Consider the following 18,697-nt stretch of genomic DNA (forward strand, 5'->3'; position numbering starts at 1 on the left):
GTAGCTGTCAACTCTGTTGCCGACAGAAATCTACGGTCGGGATACGCCAGCGATCGCTATACAGGTGGGGGTGAACACCACAGCGCCATCTGTGGTCAGGTACTCTAGTACTTCTTGTCAACACCACCTCAATTTTTCCTCTGTTGTGCCTCCGTCTAGACCTACATGGATACGCTGTTGATTCTGGAGTTATTGCTCACGATTTGGTGATGTATTTGCTCTAGAGTTTAGCCTTCGCTATTCAGGAAGCTATATCATTAGCTTAGCAAGTTTTTGGAATTAATTTGATTTAATTTTTTATTTAATTTTGGTACGAAGAGAGTATGAACTCTCTTTCACTTTTAAATGGCCGACCCTTCCCTTAGACGGAAGTGTTGGTGTCGAAGAGAGTATAGACTCTCTTAATTTTGCTTAACAAAGTTATAGATTTATTTTATATCTCTCCGCCTTTTATAGGCCTCTTTGATTAACTTCCTTTTATTATAAACTTATTAAAATTAATTTTTATATTTGTTTATATTCGGCCTTTCCTAATAGTAGGCGGTCTTTTCTTGGAACCGAAGTTAATTAACTTTGAGCCCGTCATTTCGTTTTACCTGTTAACATATTATGCTATTTTAATGTTTTTGAAAGAATTTCTTTGATAGTCTTGTACTGTTTTCAAAGTTGAACTAACGTTTTGTTTTGTCTCTGCAGTTGTTGACGTTCAGAACGTTCAACTTGCGCTCTATCGTTACGATAGAGAGAGAGTCTATCACGGTGTCACGTTGCAGTAAGAGTAAACCGATTCTAGCGTTTTGTTCATTCTTTCTTAGCTTAAATGGTTCTACAGTATTCTAATAAAGGAACTTTTTATTTGGGAAACCTTTCAGTTTTTTTCCTTTATCAATAATATGTTTTAACGATATATATAATTGGGCTCTTCTCTCAGGTGCTAAGTCAGAGAGAGAGAGAGAGAGATAGAGACGGAGGGAGAGAGAGGAGGATAAACGTTTCGTTCAAGCGGGTAACGTTGTTATCGTTTTTGCTCTTCTCCCTAGTCTCTTTAGGGGAAGAAGGTAAACGTTTCTAGAGTTTTATTCTTGTTCTCAGACTTTATGCGGTGAGAGATTTTAAACGTAGTTTATTTGATCTAGTGTTTAATCTCTTTTCCAGCCACTGAATTATTTATCTTTCATTATGTTTTTCTGTTACATTGTAATACTGTTTTCGCAATTACTAACTTTTAATGAAGGATAGAATTGCGTGTTTCAGGTACAAACCACTTAAAGTTTCGAGTTCAGTGATATAAGTGCAAACAGAAAATCAAAAGTGATAAGTGATAAGCGCAAAGTGTTACAGTGTTGCGTTCGAGGGTTCGTCTGTTCGTGCCAGTTGTTCGCCTAGTCTGGGACCTCTTACAAGCTCCCAAGCCCAGGGGAGAAGTAATGTCGAAGGACTTATGGGTTCAGCAGGCCTTGATCGACGAACAGACGTTTCCCTCCGTGGTTTCGGGTGTAACCAACTCACGTAGCCGACGTGATCACCCCACCCACACAAAGACGAGAGAGCCCATTTATTCCTCGTCTGCGGAAGAGGTTTCTCGCAGAAACCATGGACCAAATCTTGCAGCTTTTAAGTGCAAGTCGGTCCCTTCCGCGCAAGTCCAACTCCTAGGTGGTGCCATTAGCACTGGGTCAGTTCGGACTTGCTGCAGTACGACAACTGCACACCTCCCAGAGAGGCAAGGTGGTATCGCAACAGACAGTAACTCCGTCTGTTGCCGCACCAGCTGTTTTAGACCCTCAGTTTCAACGGACAGTAGCTCCGTTTGTTGTTGTCTTTCTTAAACTCTAGTGGTCTATGCTGCTGACAATGCAGTCTCAGCTTGCGGTGTTGATGCAGGAGTTTCAGGCAGAGAAGGTTAACACACCTCCTCCTGCGAGCGCTCCTCCACCTCTACGCAGTCCAGCCTGCCAGACGTATGATGTTGAGGTTCCTCAAGCTACCTCCATGCGTGAGCTGCCGCATTGGGAGTTGCCAGATACCAGCTCTGTGCAGCAACCTCCACTTTCCTTGAGGCAGGAGCCTCTTGCCACGCGGCAACCTCCTCAACACTTGAGGCAGGAGCCTTATGCTTTGCAGCAACCTCCTCTACCCTTGAGGTAGGAGCCTCATGCGTTGCGACTACCTCCTCCATCCTCGAGGCAGCTACCTCTTGCGGTGCGACAACCTCCACCATCCTCGAGGCAGCAACCTCAACTCCACCTCTGCGCAGTCCACCCTGCCAGACGTATGATGTTGAGGTTCCTCAACCTACCTCCACGCGTGAGCTGCCGCATTGGGAGTTGCCAGATACCAGCGCTATGCAGCAACCTCTTGCGTTGCGGCAACCTCCACCATCCTTGAGGCAGCAACCTCAACTCTTGCGGCAGCCACCTCCACTCTTGAGGCAAGAACCTCAACTCTTGAATGGGCTCTCGTGGCATGGTTGGTTTCGACCTGGCCTTTCATTAGAAGGGGCTAGCGTTCGATCCCAAGTATGAAGTAGAAATTTATTTCTATTTGAACACGATGTTGTGTTGATATTTATCCATATTGACTCATTAGGGGTAATTTGAATGACTTACTACCAATTGTGTCACGTGGTGGCCCGGGGAAATCTGGTAAAACTCGCTGGTAAAGAGACTGATGTCTCACCAGGTAAATCCTCGGACAGCTAGATTAGTGTCAGGTTCAGATTTCTTTAAAAAATCCTCCTCTACCCATGAGGCAGCCTCATGCTTATGAGGAGCCTCATGCTATGCGGCATCCTCCTCAAACCATGAGGCAAAAGCCTCATGCTATGCGGCAACCGCCTCAACCCATGAGGCAGGAGCCTCATACTATGCGGCATCCTCCTCAACGCATGCGGCATAAGCCTCATCCCTTGCAGCTTGAGCCTCATCCCATGCAGCATGAGTCTCATACCATGCAGCATGAGCCTCATACCATGCAGCATGAGCCTCATCCCATGCAGCATGAGCCTCATCCCATGCAGCATGAGCCTCATCCCATGCAGCATAAGCCGCACGCCATGCAACATACTCTGCTTACCTTACAGCATGCTCTACATACAGCATGCTCTGCATACCTTACCGCATGCTTCTCAGTCACACATCTTTGGTTGTTGCCAACTCACTAGACTGTCAAGCAGTTTCATAACGTTGCCTTCTAGTCTGCTGCTTTTGCACCAGTGAAACCCTCACTGAGAGAACTTAGCTTTTCTCGGATATGGTTCCTGTAGATGAGAAAGTGCTATTCTCCCTCCTTCTGATTTTCCCTTGAGGACTCTGTCATTTGGAGAGGAGCCTTTAGCTGCGTAGCCTCCTATGGACTTTTATTTAAGCATAGCATGCTTCCAGGGAGGGTAATGGTTCCACTTCAGTCGCTAACCCCGTCTGTTACCACACCTGCTCCCATAGACCTTGAGCTGTGTTGCAAGACATGCAGTCCAAGCTTAGTCCTTGTTAGAGGATTTTTTGTTTACAGAGTCAGTGTGTCACTGGGAAGACGTTCAACAACCAGCAGAAGTGTCTTGTTGTGACGCAGTGCGGCAACCTCAGCAACCCGATAAGGAGTTGTCTGTACGACCCAGACAGTCTAGACAGCTTCGGGTTGTCACTGTACTTCCTCGTTTCCCCATGGTTGACAGTTCACAGACTGTGCAGCAGTACCATGATCTTGTGTCCGGCTCCGTCAGACGACTAGCTTTTAAGAGCTCCCACAAGTCGTCGCTGTCTGGAGATTCTCAGATGGACTATGGATCTGACCAAGGAACTGGGCCTCCTGGTCAATTTTGAGGAGTCCCAGCTCGTCCCATCCCAGACCATTGTCTACCTGGGTATGGATCTTCAGAGTCGAGCTTTTCGGGCTTTTCCGTCGGCCCCAAAGATATACTAAGCCCTAGATTGCATCCAGAGCATGCTGAGAAGGAACCGATGCTCAGTCAGGTAGTGGATGAGTCTAACAGGGACACTTTCATCGCTGGCACTGTTCATCGAGTTAGGGAGACCCCACCTCCCCCCCTTCAGTATCATCTAGCGGCTCACTGGATAAAGGACATGACGCTAGAGACGATCTCAGTTCCTGTTTCCGAAGAGAGGAGGTCTACTCTCACGTGGTGAAAGAACAGCTTTCTTCTCAAGGAAGTCTACCTTTGGCTGTTCAGAAACCCGACCGCCGTCTCTTCTCTGACGCATCAGACACGGGCTGGGGTGCGACTTTGGACGGACAGGAATGCTCGGGAACATGGAATCAGGAGCTAAGGACACTTCACATCTATTGCAAGGAGCTATTGGCGGTTCATCTGACCTTGATAAACTTCAAGTCCCTCCAGCTTAACAAGGTGGTAGAGGTGGACTCTGACAACACCACAGCCTTGGCTTACATCTCCAAGCAGGGAGGGACTCATTCGTGGAAGTTGTTCTAGATCGCAAGGGACCTCCTCATCTGGTTAAAAGATCGAAAGCTCACGCTGGTAACGAGGTTCATTCAGGGCGATATGAATGTCATGGCAGATCGCCTTAGCCGGAAGGGTCAGGTCATCCCCACAGAGTGGACCCTTCACAAGAATGTTTGCAGCAGACTTTGGGCCCTGTGGGGTCAGCCAACCATAGATCTGTTCGCTACCTCGATAACCTAGAGGCTCCCGTTGTATTGTTCTCCGATTCCAGACCCAGCAGCAGTTCACGTGGATGCTTTTCTGCTGGATTGGTCCCATCTTGACCTGTATGCATTCCCGCCGTTCAAGATTGTCAACAGGGTACTTCAGAAGTTCGCCTCTCACAAAGGGACACGGCTGACGTTGGTTGGCTCCGCTCTGGCCCGCGAGAGAATGGTTCATAGAGGTACTGCAATGGCTGGTCGACATTCCCAGGACTCTTCCTCTAGGAGTGGACCTTCTACGTCTACCTCACGTAAAGAAGGTACATCCAAACCTCCACGCTCTTCGTCTGACTGCCTTCAGACTTTCGAAAGACTCTCAAGAGCTAGGGGCTTTTCGAAGGAGGCAGCCAGAGCGATTGCCAGAGCAAGGAGGACATCCACTCTCAGAGTCTATCAGTCTAAAGGGGAAGTCTTCCGAAGCTGGTACAAGGCCAATGCAGTTTCCTCATCCAGTACCACTGTAACCCAGATTGCTGACTTCCTGTTACATCTAAGGAACGTAAGATCCCTTTCAGCTCCTACGATTAAGGGTTACAGAAGTATGTTGGCAGCGGTTTTCCGCCACAGAGGCTTGGATCTTTCCACCAACAAAGATCTACAGGACCTCCTTAGGTCTTTTAAGACCTCAAAGGAACGTCGGTTGTCCACTCCAGGCTGGAATCTAGACGTGGTCCTAAGGTTCCTTATGTCATCAAGATTTGAACCTCTCCAATCAGCCTCTTTTAAGGACCTCACATTAAAAACTTTTCCTCGTGTGCTTGTCAACAGCTAAAAGAGTAAGTGAGATCCACGCCTTCAGCAGGAACATAGTTTTCACATCTGAAACGGCTACATGTTCCTTGCAGCTCGGTTTTTTGCTAAAACGAGCTTCCTTCACGTCCTTGGCCTAAGTCGTTCGAGATCCCAAGCCTGTCCAACTTGGTGGGGGACGAACTGGAGAGAGTACTTTGCCCAGTTAGAGCTCTTAGGTACTATCTAAAAAGGTCATAACCTTTACGAGGACAATCAGAAGCCTTATGGTGGGCTATCAAGAAGCCTTCTCTTCCAAGGTCTAAAAACTCAGTTTCTTACCTATTCAGGCTCCTGATTAGGGAAGCACATTCTCATCTGAAGGAAGAAGACCTTGCTTTGCTGAAGGTAAGGACACATGAAGTGAGAGCTGTGGCTACTTCAGTGGCCCTCAAACAGAACCGTTCTCTGCAGAGTGTTATGGATGCAACCTATTGGAGAAGCAAGTCAGTGTTCGCATCATTCTATCTCAAAGATGTCCAGTCTCTTTACGAGAACTGCTACACCCTGGGACCATTCGTAGCAACGAATGCAGTAGTAGGCGGGGGCTCAGCCACTACATTCCCATAATCCCATAACCTTTTTAACCTTTCTCTTGAATACTTTTTATGGGTTGTACGGTCGGCTAAGAAGCCTTCCACATCCTTGTTGATTTGGCGGGTGGTCAATTCTTTCTTGAGAAGCGCCGAGGTTAAAGGTTGTGATGAGGTCCTTTAGTATGGGTTGCAGCCCTTTATACTTCAGAACCTAAGAGTCGTTCAGCATCCTAAGAGGACCGCTACGCTCAGTAAGAAAGACGTACTTAATAAAGGCAGAGTAACGGTTCAAGTCGTCTTCCTTACCAGGTACTTATTTATTTTATGTTATTTTTGAATAACTAATAAAATAAAATACGGGATACTTAGCTTCTGTGTTAACATGTATGCTGGTCTCCACCCACCACCCTGGGTGTGAATCAGCTACATGATTATCGGGTAAGATTAATATTGAAAAATGTTATTTTCATTAGTAAAATAAATTTTTGAATATACTTACCCGATAATCATGATTTAATTGACCCACCCTTCCTCCCCATAGAGAACCAGTGGACCGAGGAAAAAATTGAGGTGGTGTTGACAAGAAGTACTAGAGTACCTGACCACAGATGGCGCTGTGGTGTTCACCCCCACCTGTATAGCGATCACTGGCGTATCCCGACCGTAGATTTCTGTCGGCAACAGAGTTGACAGCTACATGATTATCGGGTAAGTATATTCAAAAATTTATTTTACTAATGAAAATAACATTTTTCAAATCTACTACTTTTCCGACTAACTGTTAACTATGATTTACCACCACATGGACAAACCATTGCAAATACTGTCTGTCAAAGCAACTTTTAGGACAAGATGATTTTGCCTCTTTTTGTCTTCCTAAAGAACCAAAAAATTATTTTAAGGATAAGAGTTTCCTTCAAGTTTTCACATTCCTTTTCTGAAAATGGATGAAAGTATTTCAGCACAAAACAGGTTCTTTGTCCAGCAAGAGCTATTCAGTGTCATTTATAACCAAATATGCAATATCTTTCATAGTTTGAAGTTTGGCCACAGTACCTCACGAAGAAAGTGAAGGTACATTTTTAATAGTGCAGCTACTTCCCTTAAATGTTGTAGAAATCATTTGGAAGGAGTTTTAGCAGTAACTCATTGGCATACAAAGTCAGTTTTTTGCCAAACATTATCTTAAAAAATCCTGGTTTTCTTATGATTAATTGTTAGGCCTAGGCCCCATAGTGGCTACAGAGCTGTGGTTTATTTGATTTAGAGTTCAGTTAAATTATGATTCCCCTAACTGCAAGTATACTGTATGGGTGTAATTTAAAAATAGATTTTATATCAATCAAGTTACATCAAGAACTATCAATTCGAGATAAGTTACATTTCAGTATTGCAAATACCTTTAGTAAACAATCTGGAGTCCATTATTTTAAACAGTATTTTGAGATAGTTTGTTTAAAGTAATCTAGACCAGGTTAGTAAATCTTAATCATGGTATATTGCTTTTAATTAAGTTTATCCTATCTCTTTCCTTCACTGGCATCCCACCTCTTTTGCAAAGTGTGTGAGTCAACAATATGAATATCAGGGGATATTCAATGAAATAAACAGAATTCTAATAGAGTAATAGAATGTCTTATTTCTATGCTTTCCTGATGTTCATATACCCGACTGCCTCTTGGTATCGAAATGATAGGGATAATTTTGACCTCAAAATTGAAGGAACAAAGACACTGGCATATCATTTACCACTTAATGCTTGAATGTTCCTTCCTTTACTAAGGGCATTTAATTATTGAAGGGAAAGAAAATGGGGAAAATGTTAGTTTTTAATAATTTTTAGGTACAGTAAATACCGATAAACCGTGCCTCAGGAAAACCAATACGAACATCAGCCAAATATAGAAACAAGAAATTTTACAATTTTAATATTGATATTACTGTATTTTACAACTTTTCATAGGGAATGTACCTCTAAATTGAAATCTTTTATTTGTCTCTCAGGTTTTGGCGTGGCATGTATAACAGGTTTGAAAATGGTGTACATCCTCGTGAACCTTTGGGAGATTTACTTGCTGCAACCACAGAGCATACTCAAGCACTCTCTGATCAAGCAGATTTCCTTACAAAGGTACAGTATTTTATTTCAACATTAAAAAGTGTAACACAGAACCTCTTGTTATAAGCCATCAGCAAATTTTTTTACCAATATGTCTGCCACTACTTTGAGTATCTTAAATTTTTATATACAAGTGATAAATGAAAAGTTTCAAGCTCCAAGATTTGGAACAAGTACATGTACTGTACTGTCTCATAAAGCCACAACTATTTTTTTTTTCTTTTTAAAGAATAAAGCAGCATTGAAAAGCATCCTTTGAAGGATTAGCATTTGAAGTTTAATGGTTTAGGAAAAACAAGTTGCCCATATACCTTTCATGTCTTCCATTTGATTTCCTCTGGTTGATAGTCTTCTTGCAGTTAAATGTAGCAAGTTTGGGTTTGGATGAATCGCCTTCAAAATTGGTTGTCTGAGAAGACTGGTTTTCTTCTCTGAAACTCCAATAACAAAGGCCACTGATGTTTTGTTTCCAAAACCGAGTTACCAGCATCATCCTGTTTTTCATAGAAATTTTGAACTTCACCACCTAATGAACTGTAGCGAGTAATGGGAAGGTGTAAAGGTCCAGAATCCACCAGTCGTGTAACAGAATCTACCTTCAGTGCTAAGGGATCTAGGATTTGTGAGCTAAACAAGCCTATCTGTTTGTTCTCTGATGTTACCAATATGTTGGGGGTCAACCCAACCACTTCCAAATTTATAGTCATGCTGACAGGTTTAGAATCTTTTTTTGTGGAATAATTTTTATCTGTTTAACCTATTTTGCTTTGATGTTAGATTTTATTGGAATGAAATAAGGAAGAAAGCTTATACTTGAATTTGTCACTCAAAAGCACCTCTGCTATCAGGTTCAGGGATTTTGACCTTGTCCCCTTATGATTCCAGATGTAAGTTAATGCTGTTTTATTGCCTGGAAATAGCCACGATTTTTCTATCACCAGTAGTTTCTGACCATGATGGACCTTGAATACTACTAGAAGCTCCATGCAATTTATAAGAAGAGTTGATTAATTTGATGTCCATTTTCTTGAGATTTAAAAGATCTGATTACTCCCCATCTTTCTTGTGAGGCATCTATAAACGGAGGTGTCTGGGGTCTTCATTTCCATAGAAACTCCCTGGGATAACCAAATACAACCATCCCTCTAACTCTGCATTTGAAGTGGGTTCTTCTTGGCTTGAATAGATTGTCTAGATCAAATATACTGTTCAAATTTTGATTGAGATGAAATTGGAGAACACTTGTCTTTAGGCATCCCATCAGAACAAATGTCTCTAAGAATGTTTCTAAGGAAGTCATGGTCCTAAAAGTCTCATCCACATCTGAACTGATGTAGACTTCATCCTGTTTTAACCTTTTGACAATAGAAGAAAGGACTGAATCCTCTTCTCTGACGAACATCCTTTTTTAACCTTTTGACAATAGAAGAAAGGACTGAATCCTCTTCTCCGACGAACATCCTTTTTTAACCTTTTGACAATAGAAGAAAGGACTGAATCCTCTTCTCTGACGAGAGAAACTCAAAAAGAAGTTGTTGCTATTATCATTCCAAAATGTAGAATCTTCCGAGTTGGAACCAGGAAAGACTTCTTCAAATTGCCAAAATCTTCTGCAACTCCAGCAATCGCACTTATTAAACCCAAATCCTTCCCAATGAATCGCTCAAAAATAGCCAATCATTTGAAATGGGACCATCATTTTGGTGAAAATTTGATGGGCTGTTCTGAGACGGAAACACGCCACTTGAATTGGTTCTTTGACAAAATAAAGGTATTTCCTTGAATCGGGATGAATAGGAATTTGAAAATAGGATGTATGAAGTCTATCGATAATGCCCAATCTCCTTTGTCTATCACCTTCGGAACTGTTGAGGGTAATTGTATAAATAATTTTGTGAGAATTGTAAACTTATTGAGGTTTGAGACATCTAGAACTGGCCTCCAATTCCCCAATGCTTTAGAAACCAGGAATAAACTGTTCTAAAACCCAGAGAAGGGTTCAAGACCTCTTTTATCCCATCATCTTTCAGAAGTTTTACAATTTCTAGTTTCAAAATCTGTGCCTCTGCTGTCTTTGATAGATAACTCTGACATAGTATTGATTCTTTGAATAAGGGAAGACTGGAGGATATACAGGAAAGACCCACTTTACCATTCTCTGATGAGATCTAAGTCATGTTGAAAACTCTGCCGGAATATCTACTAAGTGGAATCCTGATATTTTAACAGCGAGGATAGGAATTCCTTGGAGAAAACTCTAGGGCCATAGAAGCTACTGGCTTAGAGAGAGAAACTGGGGTATGTATAGAAAGTGACTTCAAAGAGTAGTTTTGTGCTGTAGTACCCACTTGAAAAATTACCTTATCAGTCTCATTTACACAAAAAAAAAGACCCAAAATAGGGGAAAGAAATCCATAAATGTTTCTTTACCTCGGACATAATCCCAACCATAGACGCATATGCATGTTGCTCTCTTTGAATTGCAAAATACGGATTTTATCCAAGTTATAAAATCCAAGGCAAGATTCAAATCCTGATGACCTGCAAATTTCATCTTCTATAAGATGAGAAACAGTGCAACCCTTACTAGAGAATCTGCAAAAGGAGAGTATTTCAAGAATGCTTCCTACTTTATTACCCACAAACAGTATTTTTTAAAATTAAACTAGTTTGCAAGCCCTGCATTTCAAGATTTACATCGATTAGCATTAATAACGTGATCAAGGGAGGAGATTTAATCATAATCTAATGGAAGATTAGTGTCATTTTTTTGCATTTGAGAGTTTATCAATTCTATCCAAAACATTGAGAAACTTGAGGTGTATAAGTCATCTTGGAAGTAGCCATTCCCAATGACCTGGAAAAAATAAGCCGAATCAACTTGTCTTGGGCAACATATTTGGATACCTGGCGAAAATCAGTTTCTGGAATGAATAAAAAGGAGATACCTCATCATTCAGGCTTTTTTCATGTTTTCTTCATCCTCCTATTCCTGTTTTGAAGGATGATCAACGACATTGCTTACCGGTTTTCCCTGTTGTTACCGGTTTTCCCTGTTAGTTTACATCTTTACCTCCTGGAGATGACATCTTTAAAAGTACTAAAAACCTAAATGACTGAACAATGTGGAGTATGGGGCCTGCTATTCAACAATAAAGTGACGCGAAGACGGAAGTCAAAGGCAGTATGTCTTGGTCAAGCCATTTTTATCATTAGCAACCAAATTGTCTTGTTACTTTACTAAATGTCCAAGTTTATTTAATTTTTTTGTTTTATGGGTAAATGTAGATATAACAAGTTTTGAGAGATGCAATATGAACAGCACAGTAAAGGAAAAGCTAGTAATTTGCAAAAAAAAAAAAAAAAAAAAAAAAAAAAAAAAAAAATTAATACTGCTATACACAGATATGGTTTAGACAATTTGTAGCTAACTGTCCATCATTTGTAATGATCAATAATTACGATCCATTGAAATCTTAACCTGCCGTCTGTTCCGTCGAAATTTTAACCTCCTGTTACTATTGCTTAAGAATTTGAATAATAGGAAAATTAGATAAGGTTATTAGATTAAATTTTATTTTTTAAACATAGAGACTAGTATGGTTTAAGTAATAATACGATAAAATGTCCTTATTATTGTTGTTTGATAATGCTCAAGACATTAGAAGTAAGTTTTCCTTTGTTAAAAGTTTACTCAAAATTAAGTAGGTTAGAAGTCCCTTCATTTATAGGTAGTACCAAATTGGATGTAATTTTTTTAGTTTAATATTTGCTAAACAAGCCTCTTCATATTATTGAGCTAGTCTTACATGGTAATAAATATCTATGTTATTAATATCACTGTATTTTTCAGCGTATCACATGGCTAAAAAGCGAGTTGGAGAGAAAAGGAAAAAACTCTACTAAAACAGATCCTGACAACAACTATGACAACAGAATTCTCGATGAGGACCCTCAGCAGGTAAACGGATAGTTTACAGCATTACTGTATAGTATTTCATTCACGTTTTCGTTTTTGAAGCACTTGTATGTTTGCTATTGCATTGTTTGCTCTGTAACAAACAATATATTTAGTTGGTGACTTGGTTTAAATACATTAGCATTAAAATATCACACAAAAAAGCAAAAGCCATTGTAATATTCACACAGCTTATTGCATTTCTGCAATGTTTTAACAGAATGGAGAGGTGAAAGAAAACTCAATAAGTGTCTTTGGGATGCAGGAAGTAGAAGAGTCTTTAGTGTCAGTAGGTGCATTGACCGTAACAAACTCTGTAGAGTCTGGGATCTCCCCAGAAAAGCTTTCACCCATCTCAAACTACAGCTCATATCCACAGTTTAAAGGAAGTAGTAGAAAGTCTCTGGTAAGTGGAAGAAATGCTACTTGATGTCATAGTATTTGTATGAAATTGCATGTTACAAATGTTGCAAATAATGTAAGAATAAATTTGTATACTTTAATAATTTCTGCATGTTACCGGGACTGCCTGTGTTATATTTATGTATTTTTTTTTTTTCAACAGCTTGGGACAAATTTTTGATATACTAATTCTTGCCTTTGCATACCAATGAATAATAAACCCCTACACACCTACGATCACAAGTATCCAACTGAATGATTTCAGCACCGTAATAATTGTAGTACATTCACACATTAACATTTTTCATTCATTGGAATAAAAATTTGACTAGCTTTGTCTTCTGTGGATTTTCCCCAGAACTAAAAGATTTTCTATTATACCTATCTGATCAGAAACCAACCATATATATTTTTCCTTAAGAGGAACAGTAAGGACTTCACACACCTGAGTGATTTTCTAAATTGCAATTCTGCCCCCTAGCATGAGACAAAGTGATTGGAGATCGTGATCACCCAGAACCAGAAACAATTCCCTTGAAGACAATTACTAATAAATCCTGAAGAGATCTCTAAAAGCAATGAAAACCTAAACAATGACCAATGTGGAGTAGGGGGCAATGCTCATAAATCAAAGAATGGCATAGACTAAAAGACTAAAGATGTTATGTTGTACCCAAGCCATTGTTATCCCCCCCCCTCCCCTGATAGTCCCAATAAGACTAAGTCTATTGAAAAGAAATAAAATTATAATTTCTTAGTTTTTGCAGTATACATCAATGTAAACCAAGCTTTGAGAGAGCAAGCTATATCATCATCAGTGAATTTTCATAGTAAATACAGGTAGCTCTGTAGTACAGTTGTCCTATCAGCTTTTTCTTTGATGAAATTAGAGCAGTTATATAGATCTATTCTACATTAAATTGTTGCCTTCTACACTTCTCTCTCTAGTTACCAACTCCTTCTTGCCTAATGCTTGTTTATTGCCATCAGTCAGTTGGACTTTAGCTTGAAAATCAAAACTTTAATTATCCTTGGTTTGCTGTTATATGGAAGATTTTTTTTTCATCTGTACAGAATCAGTTGTCAACTTATCAAGCAATGCATACAGTTTCCCCTGAGCTGGCTTCTGTAGCCTTAGATTGGAAGACGTTTAGGAATATCAGGGAATGCTCATGCTCCACTCCTTTTGACCACTTCAGCAGAAAGGTAAGAATATGCGATTTTGATCTTTAAAATATTTAAACAAAAATCAAAAGCTTGTCTGATAGGTGTCCTTTTTTTTTTAATCTCTTTATGAGTTGCTAGGGAATGAGACAGGAAAATACCCTAAAGCCTAATGTTGTATGTGTATGATCAGTGCTAAAACCCAATCTCTACCCAAGATAGAACTAGTAAAAGGACAGGGAATGTCTGCAGATTATTCAGCAGGTAGACTGCCTATAAAAACCCATCATTCCTAACCAAAGGGACAATGAGGTTATGTCATTGTGAACACTAGCGAAATCATTTTCAGGCTGTGAGCCAAGCTCAAATTTCTAACCCACAAATTGTGAATCTGAAACATTATTTACTGGGATACCATAATATTAAAATAGGCTTTGTAGGGACTCAAAAAATTTTCCAAAGTAATGTGATGCTTTGTGTCCAAACTTTTTTCCTGATGTTTAAATTTCATGATAATTACCCTGTTGTTAATATTGTTTGTACAGTACAGTATGATTAACCTTTTATCAATTTTAAGTACCAGAACTTGTATCACCACAATACAGTACAGACAGTAACCTAGTTATGGTTTTTTGCTTAAAATATCTGATTTTTGCACAGTACATTAAAGCTGTGATTTTTGTTGGTTGGATACATTTCAAACAAACTAGTCATAAGCTACGTTGTACATTTATGTTTGTTAATTTGCTTAAAAAAGCAAGTTGTTGAAATCTGTATATAGTGAATTGTCAACCAAAGTTGAAGAGAAATATGAAAACATGAATAGTAATATGTAGATGAGGTAAATAAATACGTATGCATTCCCATCACATTCAGTTTGACAAACTGTATTGCTAAGTTTGTTGTATGTACAGTACTATAATTGGGTTTCCAATAGTGTAAGAAAAATTCCACTTAGCGCAGCACCCATAGTTGAGAACCTTGGCAGTGGTAGGATAAATATTCTTATGTTCATTGGAAAGAAAATTAATATATTTACAGCACTGTACACTAAATACCTCTCCACTACTGGCAGGTAACTACTGGTTGGTCTTTGACACCTTGTTATATAAATATTTATTGCCGCATTCAATCTTCGCTGTTATCTTTCTTCTGTGTGTGGAAACAAATACAGATTATTTTAGAAATTGGTAACATTCCAAAAAATGGTGGTTCAGACATTTCTGTGAACAATCATAAAATGAAAATTTTGAAAAGTAATTTACATATTTCCTAACTATAGAAGGATAACAGCTTACATGGAATACGGTAGTTAAAACTTTTAACAAGGTGTAAACAACCGGCAGGTAGTTAACCTGCTGGCGGTGGGGAGGCAACTGCCTCCCCTGTAGCTCAAATGTAACCTATTGTATTGCAACCAGGAATTACGTTGGGGGATGGTGACAGAGGGCAGGTCGGAGTAAAGAACTTTGATTTGTATGGCTAGGAAAAATCAAATTACTTTAAAAATTTGTTATTTGTTTTATTACAAATACAAACCATCATTCTTTACTATGCAAGACTCATCCTTAAGTGGAAGGAAGTTCCTGTTGCAACTGGCTGGAAACTTTACCCTGGAATTTGAGGCTCAATCATCTGTGATTCTACAAGAGTCTGGATTCTTTACACCTCATAATCCGCAAGAAAAAGTACGGGAATCATGCGGTCTGTCTCTCTTGGTTGCTTTGAGCTGAAAATCTCTGTCATAGTCTGGCAAAAAGAATAATGTATCTGCTGAAGCGCATTGTATACTTGATACGTCATAGTGCCCCTCGTAAGGAGTATGGGGGGGAAAAGACGCTCTCTGTATTTGAGTACAGAATAGCAGCAAGCTAAAAGGGTCATACCTGCATCAAGATTAAGTCCAGCTGGCATGGTTTTCATGCTGTACCCCAAAAGAGAGGAAGAACGAAAGGAAAAGAAAGGGCTAGTCAGACCATCAGACTGATATGTCATCCTTATGATATGTCATCCTTACCTAGATATGATGCTAATGATCCTTTGAAAGGAGCCGGGTTGCTATTCCACTCGCTGTGTGGCTACAACAGGTCGTGAAGAACAAACCTGTGGGTCACATCGCTTGGGAGTAAGATGGTTAATGTCGATAAACTTTTCTCTGCCCGTAAAACCTGCCACAGAGAGATTCTAGAAGGGTAGCAAGTGTCTACTCGGCTGAGCTTTCAATCAGAATTTCCTGCAAGGAAGGAATTGCAGCTCTGAATGCTAAGTAGTGAATCGGTCCAATGATTACTCTTGCAGTTAGACCACAGAGAACGAGGATCTGCATGGTGTTAGATCCTGGTGTCTGACCATTGATATCTGGTGTTCAAGACGAGATTCAGATGAACAGGCTGTCAATGGGACTATTCCACTGCTCCAAGGTCGAGGCTCTTGCCCGTGGATAATCCTAGAACGTTTCAGTGGTCTTCTAACGGGAATGACGGGTCTCAGGAGTATACTTGGGCAATGGTTTCTCTTCTCCAGGAAAAAAGCTCCAAATTCAGTACCACTAGTGTAAAGCACTATTGCTAATGTCACCTTACGTATTGAAGTTTTGGCTACCCTCGCTGGCTGCAGGCAGGAACTCATCACATATGGTCCATGTATAAAGAAAACATTTCATTGGGGGGGGGGGGCCTCTGAACTTAGGCTCTCCTTGCTGGAAAGGCCCAGTCCACATGTAAGCTGAATATATGCCCTGAGAGATGTCTCTACAGATGTCTGAGAAAACAGGAGTATCCCTAGCTTGGTGTGCTTATGACTAAACTAAGAGGCATCAGACCTCCAATTCGCATCATGTGCAAATCGGCCTCAAGAAGACGGGAATCTTCCTCTAAAGTCGGAGGATTTTATTGATTCGTGTAAACTGACTGACAGCCTCTCGGAGTACATGTTTGAGCGAAGGTGTGGGCGTCTTAGTCTAACGCTGTCTCAGAGACTTGAGCTCCTGCTGAGGCCTAAGCGACTACAGCCTTGTCGAGTATTCTTCTCAGAAGCAGTGTGAAGACAAAAGAAAATGATGTGGGCGTTCCAAAACTGATGGGCGGAACTCTTGAACGCCGGACTAACTTTGGCTTAGGTGTGATTAAAAAGTAGCCGATGACCGAAGAGAATTTGCTCTCAGAACACTTCTGGATCAAAGAATACTCCGGAGCTGTACAAATCCACCTGAAGTCCTATGGTGTCACACCAATAAACGCTAGAACTTCCAGATGGTTGGGGCATCATAGGTGAGAGTGATAAGGAGGTAAGAGCAGCTCTGTGCTCTGACAACCAGGAACAAAAGTTTTTGAGGTTACGCCCATGGAGTTTCGCTTCCGGAAGGAAGGCCATTGAGACCTGTTCACTGGCTCTAATGGTTACTGCTCTTACCCAACCTGCCTGCCCAACGGGTACGTTGTCCCCATGTTAGAAAAGCTTAAGGTTATATTGGGAGACGTCTTGAGGCTTTCATCCGAACGAGACCAGTCTTTAAAATAGAGAAGCGGAGAGCCCTTTTCCTAAAGGGGGGAAGGTGATCTCGGGATAGGATACAATCCACCCCCTGGATTAAATTGCTCTTATACCCGAGAGAGCTACTATGGGCAAATAACTAACTTCATTTACTTGTCAGGTAAAAAAAACTGGTCTGGCGAGAAACTTTTGTTACAGAGATGAAGAGGGATGTATCTCGTACTTTTGTCGGAATAAGTCAAACAGATGAAAGTCTACACCAGAAATTACTGAATAGAGATTGGAATATGAATATCAGGATGAAAGATGCCAGATCCTCCTACGAAGAAAAAAGATCACGACAAGGTTGACAAGCAAACTTGTGTGCACACTCCGAAGGACCACCTCCTGAAGGACAAAGCCTAAAGAGAAGATCCTCAAAGTCGAAGAAGATCTAAAAGTTCCTCAAAGTACAGGATGAAGGATACTAAAGGGGTCGGTGATTCTCCTCCAAAGAGGAAAAGCTCGGGACAAGGTTGACAAGCACCCTTATGTGCATGTTCCAAGGAGCGACGCTTTGCAGGCCCTTCAGAACAACACAGCCTGGTAAGAAGGTCCTCGGAAATCATTGCGTGTCTAAAAGTTCCTAAGATGGTCTTTGTTAGTCATTGCAGGTTAGGATGAAGGATATCAAAGGCGACAGAGATCCTCCTCCAAAGATAGAATGAAGGATGAAGATTTGACTTCAGCTGAAAAAAGTTCCTTAGTTTCTCGCCAAATCTAGAAAGTCCCCGAAGATAAGGATGAAGGATGCCAGGGGCATCAAATATCTTCCTCCAAAGAGGAAAGATCAGACAAATAAGGCATACAAACTTGCGAGCATGCTCCAAAGAGCAGAAGAGTTCTGAAGAAGGACCTCCTAAAGGGTGAAGCCTGGAGCTGCAGGTGAGAATGTCTTCGAAGTTGATGACGGACTAGTCCTCCAAAAAGGGTAGCATAGAGGAAATCCTGATGATTATGGGAAACATCCCTTGGCAGGAGTGACTGCTAGCGACCGTAGCCGCTACACTTCAAACAAAACCTTGCATAGGAACCTAGGCAGGTCATCATGTGTTTCAGGATCCTCTCCAATACACTACATCAAACTGAAAAATGGGGGGGGGAGTCAATAGAAAGTCTCGCATCCCAACAGAAATAAGGAAAACCTCCCAACCACCAGGTTTGTTACTTTTTCCCAACCAGCCTCCTTCAATGGGAAATGGGAAGAGGTCGCAAGCAATCTCGAACCCCTAATAAGGGATTGTGTCTCCTCCACTCCTGAACGGCTGCCCTTTTAAGTACGACCTCTCGGCACCAGTCATGCAAGCAGAGGTGTAATTAAAGAACCATCAAAATACAGATGTGTCACCAAAAGGTCATAAACTGCTGTCAAATAAGCATGATGAGTAGTCATAAACAGACACGCAAGGCTGGAAAGAAGAAATTTTAAAGAAAAAAAAATTAAAATTTCCAAAGCAAGAACACCCAAAGTTTCTAGTAGAGAGGAATAAGTGTGTACTCTCTCTCTTCACT

At 40.8% G+C, this 18,697-nt stretch overlaps 1 protein-coding gene and 1 long non-coding RNA gene across 5 annotated transcripts in view; one reads left to right on the forward strand and one right to left on the reverse strand.

Annotated features, from left to right (window-relative positions):
• The window catches only part of Mtmr6 (Myotubularin related protein 6), a 913,496-nt gene that overhangs the window by 894,331 nt on the left and 468 nt on the right, over nucleotides 1-18,697 (forward strand). For all 3 annotated transcript variants that reach the window (XM_068355203.1, XM_068355201.1, XM_068355202.1), the window contains 4 exons: nucleotides 8,016-8,142; nucleotides 11,984-12,091; nucleotides 12,309-12,494; nucleotides 13,565-13,696. In XM_068355203.1, the coding sequence (XP_068211304.1) occupies nucleotides 8,016-8,142; nucleotides 11,984-12,091; nucleotides 12,309-12,494; nucleotides 13,565-13,696 (553 nt within the window). The remainder of the gene's footprint in view (nucleotides 1-8,015; nucleotides 8,143-11,983; nucleotides 12,092-12,308; nucleotides 12,495-13,564; nucleotides 13,697-18,697) is intronic.
• The window catches only part of LOC137624439 (uncharacterized), a 63,139-nt gene continuing 56,481 nt past the window's right edge, over nucleotides 12,040-18,697 (reverse strand). The window contains exon 5 of one of the 2 annotated variants that reach the window (XR_011040733.1): nucleotides 12,040-12,182. This is a non-coding gene — a long non-coding RNA (uncharacterized lncRNA). Of the gene's footprint in view, nucleotides 12,183-14,107; nucleotides 14,807-18,697 lie in introns of those variants that run through there. The other variant, XR_011040732.1, reaches the window with a different exon arrangement.

Source organism: Palaemon carinicauda, chromosome 31, assembly GCF_036898095.1.
Source record: "Palaemon carinicauda isolate YSFRI2023 chromosome 31, ASM3689809v2, whole genome shotgun sequence".
NCBI classification, from domain to species: Eukaryota; Metazoa; Arthropoda; class Malacostraca; order Decapoda; family Palaemonidae; genus Palaemon; species Palaemon carinicauda.